At 38.2% G+C, this 10843-nt stretch overlaps 1 protein-coding gene across 1 annotated transcript; it reads left to right on the plus strand.

Annotated features, from left to right (window-relative positions):
- Window positions 1–196: 196 nt before the first annotated feature.
- Window positions 197–10843, plus strand: LOC118563365 (caytaxin-like; the record flags this gene model as incomplete). Its single annotated transcript, XM_036137784.1, has 9 exons — window positions 197–389; window positions 2337–2439; window positions 3049–3180; window positions 3316–3402; window positions 4329–4427; window positions 6903–6938; window positions 7032–7079; window positions 7288–7334; window positions 10212–10843. Coding segments are annotated over 8 exons (738 nt in total), but the record flags the coding sequence as incomplete, so codon positions are not given.

Here is a 10843-nt window from a genome sequence, read left to right on the forward strand (position 1 = left end):
TTAACTGTTGTCTATTAAAAATATTTAAAGTTAACATACAGTACATACATACAAAGGAAAACTGCATATTTTTGAATTTTACTACTAGAATATAATGCATTGAAAGCTGTTTTCATAATGTTTCACCCACTGACGCAAACTATTGAAACTGTTTACTGGCTGAATAAATGGTAGGGTAGACGTAGATGACTGCTAAACACTTGTTTTGCTCTTTTATTTTTTATTTTTAGACGACACTCCTGTGGCCACAGCCAAACGTCTTCCAGGCGAAGGTGAAGAGGAGAGAGACTCCTCTGGTCGTCTGTGGCGAACAGTGATAATCGGCGATCAGGAGCAACGGATCGACATGCAGATCATCAGACCTTACCTGCGGGTGGTCACCCATGGAGGTTCGCTAAAATGTCTAATGCATTAGAGTTAATAAAGGACAGCTTTAGATGAGGCAGAGCAGCAACACCTAAATAAATAAACACAAAGCAGGCCCAATACCATGTCTGTCTGCCTTATAATGTGTTGGTCTCCCTTTTGTTGCCAAAAAGGACCCTGACCTGTTGAGCCAGGGACTCCACTGAAAGGCAGGGCCATTATGAACTGTCCAGTCTTTGTTTCTCCAAAATGCTTCACTGTCATGCATGTAATGTTTGTAGGTGGATCAAAGTGCAGGCAAGAGATTGAGAGTCGTATGATGAGGGAAAAGGTGGTTTATTAAGAATAAAACAGCGACACTTACAGACAGGGTGGGCGGCGAGAAGGACGAGGAAACAAATGCAAGCCAGAATGGGATAACCTGACAGAGGAGGGAACAGAAAAGAGAGCAGGAGAGCAGGTGGAAGTAGTTAAGGAGACAAGCATCAGGTGAAAATGAGGGTGATGAGCAGAGGGAGTGCAATGAAGTACCAGGAGACATGGAGGAAAACAAAACCTAACAGGAATACAAAAACCACAATGAATAAACAGACTCTAAAAATAAACTAACTACTAACTGAACGGAAGACAGGTGGAAAACGAAGATCTAACAGAAACTAAAGTAAACTAAGTCCGTAATGCACAGAATACTCAATGACAGAAAACGAAGAAGGAAAGAACAGAAAACAATACTAAAAAGGTGAAAAACAGAAAGATCCTCAATCTTCATGAACATAAACTAATAATAAAATGAACACCTGGGGATCGTGACACTCACAGAAATCTGCATATTCTGATACCTTATCAAAATCAGCATTCATTTCTTTAGCTGTCTCAGCTACAGCGGCTCTGTTAAATCGGACCACATGGCGTCAGGCTTCACTCGCCACCTGCATCAATGAGCCCAGTTCCACGTATGACCCTGTTGCCCCATTGTCCATGTTCTCCTGTGTTGAACCAGGTTTGATAGATGCTAACAGCTGCAGATTGGCAACACCCGACAAGAACTGCAGTTACAGAGAGGTTTTAATCCGGCGAACTAGCAATCACCATTTTAACTTTTCCAAACCCGTTTATGCTTGTTTGTTTTTCCTGTTTCTAACAAAATGACTTTGAGGGTAAAATGTTCAGCTGCAGCCTAATATATCCCACTTTTCTTACACCTGGAGGATCGTAGTAAAGATGAAGATTGAATTAACACAAAAGAACTAGAGAACTTTTTTAACTAATTAATATTAACAACAATATAAATGGCTTTAGCCCGACTCGTACCTGTCATCACCTTTAAACTAGCCTTCAACCTCATATGGCAAAAAAATAATATCAAGCCATTAATATTAAGGACAAACTTCAGTTACATTAAGTTTTGTACTTCTTCAGTGGTTTATTAATAGTTTGTCGTGCTACTGACCGCAGGTACAGATCAAACAGCAGGGGGTGCTATTGTCACATTTAAAAAGATTTAGAAGGCCAGTATTTTCTAGACAATAAAAAGGCAAGACTGTTCTTGAGCTCTCACCACAACTAAACACAAAGGAACAAGAAAAATTAGAGCTAAATTTAATAAATAAAAGATTATTATAATTTTATTCCTGACTGAGTATTATTCACAGGAATTTCTGATTCCAGGTTAAATTCTGAATCTGACTGATTCTGGATGGAAGAAACACAGTTTGTGCCAAGTTCGTGACATGTTCCTTCATTCCCTAAGAATTTTAGGATGGTAAAAGCCCTGAAACTGCATCCAGATCACAGCAGAGTCCAAACTGATTTATTAAATAAAGACAGAAATAACAAGCAAAAAGAAAAAAGTCTATTTGAACTGGTTTGACTGAAAACACTATCACAACAAAACAACCGAAATAACACTAATGGGATTGCAATGAACCAAAAAGAGCAGACTAATGTGTGTTTTTTCCCCTCTCTGTCAGGTTATTATGGTGAAGGTCTGAACGCCATCATCGTGTTTGCGGCCTGCTACCTCCCAGACAGCAGCTGTGACGACTACACATACATCATGGAGAATCTGTTTCTGTGAGTTCCTCTGATTTCTCACAGTAGCGATCTGCATCAAGTGGCTCATCTTCAGTCTCACTTTACTGCGTAATTCAAATATCATTAACCCGCTATGATTAATTTAATTAAATTTTTAAAAGCATTTATCATGATTTGTATAATGTTTCCTTTTTACTTGTGTCGAGGCTTGGTGCTTATGAGATGTATATTCACGTAGGGCTGAAATGGAGAAATACGTAAAAGAAACAAGCACAAATCAGTTGATAAACACGACCAAAACGACATTAAAGAGCGATGACATTATGTGTATGAGAGCTTAACAAGCTGGCACTGTACATAGGGAATTAAAAGTGCTCAGTGGAGGTCCCACTCATTCCCACACATTAATAATTGCTTGAGACAAAAACTTTAATTCAAAGGCTAAAATTCTGGGAGCTTTCAGGTTTTTGATGCAATTTCTATCACAGTCATTACCCTGATGCCCTTTAGGCAACAAGTGGATGAAAAATAAGTTGACAAAATTAGTTCATGCCATTGAATGTTCTCTTCTTCATTTGGCTCAGATTCCAAGAAAGTAAAAAAAAAATCGCTGCTTGTAATAATAAGTCTTGTTTGTTCTCCTGTCAGGTATGTCGTTAGCAGCCTGGAGCTGTTGGTGGCTGAAGATTACATGATCGTTTACCTGAACGGAGGAACTCCCCGCAGGAAGATGCCTGGAATCGGCTGGTTGAGGAGATGCTACCAGATGATTGCCAGAAAGTAAAAAAAGAGTGACATCAATAAGAAAAATGACATGAGTATAATGTCTTGTAATGCAACTGGGAATGACAGCAAAAGTCAGGAGAGGGACAATAGGAGCTAATTTACCCTAAACCTTTCCCTCTGTTTCTGCAGACTGAGAAAAAACCTCAAGTGTCTGATCATTGCACACCCAACATGGTTTATCAGAACTGTCCTGGCCATCTCAAGACCATTCATCAGGTTGGAAACATCTACTCTCCGTTATTCTGCTGATTGGTTGTAATTACTCCCCTCCCTTCAAAGAGAGAATGTAATATTATTCATAATAAGAAGTAAGAGGTTTAAATTTTTCAGGCCCAATTAGACTGTGTATATAAAAAAAACATTTGTTTTACAGTTTTATATATGACCTACAATTAAATTCTCTATATGACTGAAGATGTTTAGCTACAATATTGTTTCCCTGGCGTGTTTGTTCTGGAATTATGTTGGAGGACCAACTTTTACTGTAACTACAGGCTCAGTTAGGATGGGGAAGGACGGGTCGGGTTTTGTTGGTTCTGATAATACAAAAATAAGAAAAATCGTCATTCATTTCCTAGGATTGTTTTTACTTTTCCAATGTGTAAGCGCCTCCATCCTAAACAATTAAACTAGCCCTACTACTGGTAAAATAATGAAGTTTCCCTCGGAATGATTCACTGTTTAATTGACTACTAAATAAATTACCATTTTCAACTTAAATTTTGATAGACAGAATTGAAAAAAAACTGTAAAAGAAGGTAAAGTCGTCTGAAATACAATAAATATTTAAAAGTTTTCAGATGTAAATGTGGGATTTATAGTTTTGTGAGATGTCAAGCACTCGGCCCACTGCTGGCCTGGGGGCAGGGGCTTAGCTAGAGGGGGGCTGGGGGTAAATGGACCCCCCTGAAATATGATTGTCCCCCCACCCTCCCAGATGATTGACATGTCACAATACCAAGTCACTCCTGCCCCCCCCCCCCCCCCCCCCCCCCTCATTTAGTAAGCCTGGCACTGCCACTGCCTGCTGGACCTAAACTTGGGTCGTGTACAGTGTGGTGCTGCCATATCTTTTACAAACCGATTGTATTTTGAAAGGATAATTTTTACCCATCATTTTACATGTCCATGTTTTCCAACAGTGTGAAGTTCATGGATAAGATCCGATATGTTCACACCCTGGAAGAGCTCAGTCACATCATCCCCATGGAGCACGTGCAGATTCCTGAATGTGTGCTGCAGTAAGTCTTCTCTACCACCAGGGGTCCCTGCTGAGGCACCACACGTCACACATAACCTGGGCGACCATACAGAGACAGAATAATAATAAATGAATGTAGGAAATGTACTGTTGCTTAAACAAAATAAGAAACAAGATGTTGAAATATGTGGAAAAAACAACAACAACAACAACAAACAGACTTTAAAACACACCAAAAACCAAAACATACATGGCCACTATGGTTTTACATACGTTCCCTGCAATCATTGCCCAGAAAATAAACTCTTGCCTTTCATATAAAGACATTCAGTGTTTCTTATTAGAAATTATAATCTTTAATTATTTAAAATATTAAATCAGAAATCTTCATCTTGCAACACATGTTTATTTTATTTCAAGTTTGTTCCATAATTTGACTTTCATAACTGAAACACAGCTGTCTTTTACATTACTTTTTATTTTCAAGTTGTAAAAACACACACTTCCCTTACATTATATTTTCCTTCTCTGATCTTTATGAGACATCAAAAACAGCCAAAAAAATGTATTGTTCTGCTGAACTCTAAAAGTATTTCCATTGTTTTTAACAACAACATGTAAATAAGACTTGCAGAAAAAACCTCAACACAAATCATCCACACTTATATGAAGTCAAACTGAAGGATGAAACTTTTTGTCTTGTAGAAAAACGGCACATGTGGAGGTGCATGTACCAGTAATGACTACCCTATCCTAGGCTTATGAAGGCTTACTGTGTGACAGTACAATTAGGATTTATTCTCACAGTTACTTGATTTGAATCTGAATATCTAATTATAAAGATTAGAGTGTCAGTGTTGCTTAGGGTCAAAAGTAAAGAACATTCAAACTGTTTTGTGTCCTAATTAGCTGCTGTCAGAGTGTATAAGCACTCATTGTCGACATAATGTCCATAATTAGACTTTTTTTGTCAAATTTCTTTTCTCAGGGTGGACTGATGAGATCTTAACCAACTTCAATGATTGTTATAACAAAAACATTAGGTGCTCACTAATATTTGGCAAGTTTTTGTAGCCATGAGGAAAGTATTGGTATTTAATTTTCTTAGGAAAATTAGGAAATATGTTGTTGTTTTTACTGCATAGACATGATTTTAGGCATTGTCAAAACATTGTCAACAGCACTTAGGTGGGACCATTTTACGAAGTGAATAAGGGCGATCTCTTTCATACCAAAATCAGCTTTGATGTGTGCCTGGGATCGTTTTCTGTTGAACCTTTCAGCTGGGTCCAGGTTCCAACCAATATAGCTGTTGATTTGATAGAAATCTGAAGAACCGTTTGTTATTATATTCACTCAATCGGCAGGTAAAATGCCCCACAGCATGATGCTGCCACTATCGTGCTTGTCAGCTGATGCAAGTCTTGCCTTGACTCCACAAACACATTTATTTTCTTTTGTAGGCAAAGAGCTAGATGTGTGTCTTTAATTGCCGTAAGGTTTTTGTTCAGAAAACATTTGGCCTGTCCATAATGGGCAGCTGCATGTTTTAATCACGCTAATTTTCAAATTTCAAAGCACGCACTTTTTGTTGGTTGGCACTCTCTCAGTCCATGTTGATGTGAGACTTCTAGTGTTCAAATAACTTCCAGAGCAAGGAAAGTTGATTTATCTGGCACCATTCATGTATAAGGAAATATAAAAAGGAAAAACTTTAAAATAACAAAAGATTTATAAAATGTACGGTAAACAAAAACAGTCTGCCTTAACTTTCTATGTGGAGCGTAGAAAGTAAATGTTTAGTTGGGAACATTGAGAAAGTTTGTCTCTGGACCTGAGGGTCTAAAACATGATTCTTATTTAACAAAGATCCCACAAATTTATTTCACCACACTGTCTTTTATTGCTTTGTAGACCAATCTATGAGTTTAGGCAATTCCTTAGTGTTTCTATCTTCCCCAATTTTCTTATTTCAATAAGTTTTGGTCTGATTGTTAAAACATCGACACATTTGGCTGCCCCACAAACAGAGTCATCTTAAACATAAATCAAACTGAGTTTTTAAGGCTTAGATTAGCTTTTATATATAATATAATATATATTTTTTGTATATAATACAATATATATATATTGTATTTTCAAAGCTCTGACTCAACCGTATTCAGAACCTCTGGACTATGTCTACAAGCCAGAAAGCCACCAAACCACGAGTACTCCACAGGAGAGAGGTCAAAAGGAAAAATTCAAAATACATTGTTGAAAGCTTAAAATAAATGATGGTCATTTTTCATTCCTGCTGTTAAAATACGTTGCATTTGTTGCTCTGGTAACATTGCTTAAGTGTTATACTATCACAAATTGAGCCTCTAAAACTTAATTTTAGGGAATAAAATCATGAAAGCAGTCAACACAATCTGTAGCCATTATACATCACCATATAAATCTGTATTGCTACCAAACAAAAGGAGGGAAATGACACATTATTCAGACAATTTTTTCTGTCTAATTCCTAAAGGTATGACGACGAGAAGGTAAAAGCACAAAAGCTGAGGTAAGCCACAGATTTTCTTGACATTGTCTGCAAAAGAAATATGAATTTTCATCATGATTAAAAATGATCCTATTGGTCTTTTTTCCCCAACAGACAGGAACAAGAGCCGCAGCAAACCAAGTCAACTCTTCCTAGAGAAAGGTGACCTTATTTTGCAGAACGTACAGTCTGCTTCATGCAACCACGTTACGCAACACCCTCAGACTTCTTTTAGATCTATTCCAGTCACGTCATTAATCAGTCATGCAGCTCCTCTTTAATGTTTTTCAATTATTCGTCTGCTGATCCTGTTATACGATTGAGATAATATTCATGGTTAATTACTGCTTTATTTCAATGTTATTCTCAGACCAAAGTCAATGCTACCAGAGGTCGGCCGTGACATCTGACGTGAAGGTAACTCATTTAATCTATCCATCATTAACTCGGCACCCCGGCTAATAATGTCAGCCCTCTGTAATTTATACCTGACACACGCAGGGAGATTTTTCTTTTTACGCACATTTGCCATGTATGCAAAAGACACACGATACAGCAAATTTAATCCTGGCGAAAGGTCCGTCGGGGGTCTTGGCATCCTAGCACTAGCGTCCTAATTACTTTATCACTTCAGCTCTTAGGATTTAAAGATCCTCTGCTAATAGTGCTACAATCTACGTGGAGTATACAGGATGAGACTAAGTACCTTGCAAATATACTCATAGCAGTTTAATAATTTTTCTTGCTGGTGAAGATTCTCAGTCATCCAGGTCATGGTCATTTCAAAAAAAGTAAAAAACAAAGACACTGGACTTGTTTTCCGTAGTTGAAGACGTTTTGCTTCCTCTCCAGGAAGCTTTCTCGATTCAAAAAGTCTGGAGTAATGTGGAGTACCAAACTTTATATACAAGGCCTTTGTTTGGACAGTAGTATAAAGCTTGTTACTCCACATTACTCCAGACTTTTTGAATTGAGAAAGTCCAGTTGCTTCGTTTTTTACTTTTTTTGGAATAATTTTTCTTTCACATTTTGTCACATCATACCATGAATTACCATAATACATCTTTTGTTGGGATTTTATTTGATGGACCAATACAAAATAGGGCATAATTGTGAAGTGGAAGAAAAAAAGAAGTCTGGCTTTTGCATTTCTTTAGAAATAAAATCATAAAAAGTGTGGCGTGAATTCAGTCACTTTTACTCTGATACCTCTGTAAAAAATCCAGCGCAACCACCTGCCTTCAGCCATCACCTGAAGGCACTTAGCAAATAAAGTTCACCTGTGAATAATTTCATCTCAGGGTAAATCCAGTACAGCTTTCAGTGGTAATCCACAAAATCTGTCCTTATTTGGAAGAGTGGAAAAAAGGCTGAAAGAATACTACAGGAAGCCCTGTTTGCACTTTGATACAATTCATGTAATTGACACAACACACATGTAGAAGAGGGTCCTTTGATCAGATAAAACCAAATTTCACACCTAGACAAAATTATGATAATGCTGTGGGGATGTTTTTCTTCCGCATGGACAGAGAAACTGTCCAGATCGGATATAAATGGGTGGAGATAAACACATTACAATCCTGGAAAACCTTCTAGATGCAAAAGACGTGGGACTGAGGCAGAGATTCATCTTCCAGCAGAAGAACAACTCAAATCACCCGCTACTACCATCTAATGTAGAACAGATTACTGGATCAATGTGTGCTTCTGTGCTTGTTTGTCTCTCTTGTTGTGTCTCTGCTCTGTGTTCTGTAACCCCAGTCGGTCGAGGCAGATGGCCGTTCATACTGAGCCTGGTTCTGCTGGAGGTTTCCTTCCCGTTAATGGGGAGTTTTTCTTTCCACTGTCGCTTCATGCTTGCTCAGTATGAGGGATTGCAGCAAAGCCATGGACAATGCAGACGACTCTCCCTGTAGCTCTACGCTTCTCCAGGAGTAAATGCTGCTTGTCGGGACTTTGATGCAATCAACTGGTTCCCTTGTATAGGAAAGTTTTGACCAATCTGTATAATCTGACCCAATCTGTGTAATATGATTGAATTTGACTTTGTAAAGTGCCTTGAAATGACATGTTTCACGAATTGGCGCTATATGAATAAAATGTAATTCAATTGAATTAAACATAAAGCCAAAACTACAGTGGGAGGATTTTGACCAAAGTATATCCATGTGTTAGATTGGCCTAGTCAAAGTAAAAAAAAAAAAACAATATCCGAAAGAGAATATTTGGTAAGATTTAAAAATTTGTGTTCTTCCTCCTGACAAATCTGACTAAATTTGATCTAGTTTCTATAGATTAACAGGCAAAAAGGCCCTTTGTTGGTGTGCAAAGACAGTGGAGAAATATTTTAAAAGGCCTACAGCTGTAATTTCAGGAAAAGGTGTTGACTCAGAGGGGCAGAGTATAAATGCATGGCACTGTCAGATTTGTTTTTTGTTAAAAAAAGAAAAGTATGCATGATTTTTATTCCGCTTCACACTTATGCATTCAGTAGTATGTATCTATCAGATTTAATCCCAATGATTTACATTGTAGTTTATGGTTGTAACATGACAAAATGTTAAAAACCTCAAGGAGAGGTAACACTTTTTTCAAGGCACTGTAGATTAGTCTTTAGTTACAATGAGGTATGCTTTGACATAAAAATGTCAGCCATTGCTCCCAATTAAAGAGTGATTTGAGGAACAACTGTGTTTGTGAATATGAACCTACTGAATGTGGCTCTCTGATTACCGTCAGCCATCGAGCCTGGCTCATTTTTTGCCAAGTCATGTTTCAGGTTTTGAAATTCAGGCAGCGTGTGAATCCTAACCCAAATGTTAGCTAATCCTCGGACAGGCCCCCGATGTTACATAAAACACAGCTGCTCCCCTCTTCTAACCCGGCCGGCGCAGAACCGCCTGCCTCTATTTTTACTGAGCTTCACAGACGAGTCATGAGCTGCAGTACCGGTCATGAAATTGGTGGAAATACCCGCCCGAGCCAGTCAGGGTGGGTTGGAGTGGGAAAAGTACATGGGGTTATTTCAGAAATCCAACCCCGTGAGCTGTCCTGCGCTCGTCTCTGTACTCGTATATCAAAAGATCCTGCAGTCAGTGGACTGGCCGACATCCCAGGAATGGAAACAGGCACTGTCTCGCAGCCAGGATGATATGTGGCAGGTTGGATTTAGTTTAGATTTACAGCCTATGAACTTTACATACAACTGAATCCCAACACTATTTGTTCAGAATGCACATGCTGTTGCACAAAGGTTGCGCAATAAGCTAATTAAACTCTCTGTGTTTGCAGTCCAGTACATCGAGTTGAAGATCTGCTGGGGAACGTTTGCTCAGTGAACTGGGAACCAGCATCATCAGATTTTTGCACTGAAATCTCCCGAATGGACCCGTTAGCTGCAGGACAATCACTCCTCAGTGTTTATCTCGTTCTAAAACTGTTAACAAGACGTTACAGATCCAATTTAAAACTGATTCCTGCATGTAAGTTTGAGCTGTACTATAAAGCATGGCAACTATTTTGAATTAAAAACCGTACAGACTCCTCATACCATCTCTTCTTAGACTGAATCCAGCTCAGTTATATTTCATGTATGGGGTTTGTTTGGTTTATTAAATATGCTTACTGAAAACTGATGTGCAATGACGTTCTTCTCAAACATGTTGTAAATGTTACTGATGCAAAAGTATTGTACAGCTGTCAGGTTTTCCAGCGTTAAATATGCAGTTTGCATGCTTGTTTGTATCATTTCCTTCTTTGGTACATGTATCTGTTTTGTTTTTAAATTCTGAAAAAAAGAAAGAAATACTTTTTCAAGCTCGAAAGACTGAGTTGTTACAGATGAAATAAAATATATTTAAAGAAAGAGAGTCTGAGTAATTGCTTTAAGCGTTAATCTATGAAAATGTGCCATTCGATGTCTC

The sequence above is a fragment of the Fundulus heteroclitus genome, chromosome 6 (assembly GCF_011125445.2).
Source record: "Fundulus heteroclitus isolate FHET01 chromosome 6, MU-UCD_Fhet_4.1, whole genome shotgun sequence".
NCBI lineage: Eukaryota > Metazoa > Chordata > Actinopteri > Cyprinodontiformes > Fundulidae > Fundulus > Fundulus heteroclitus.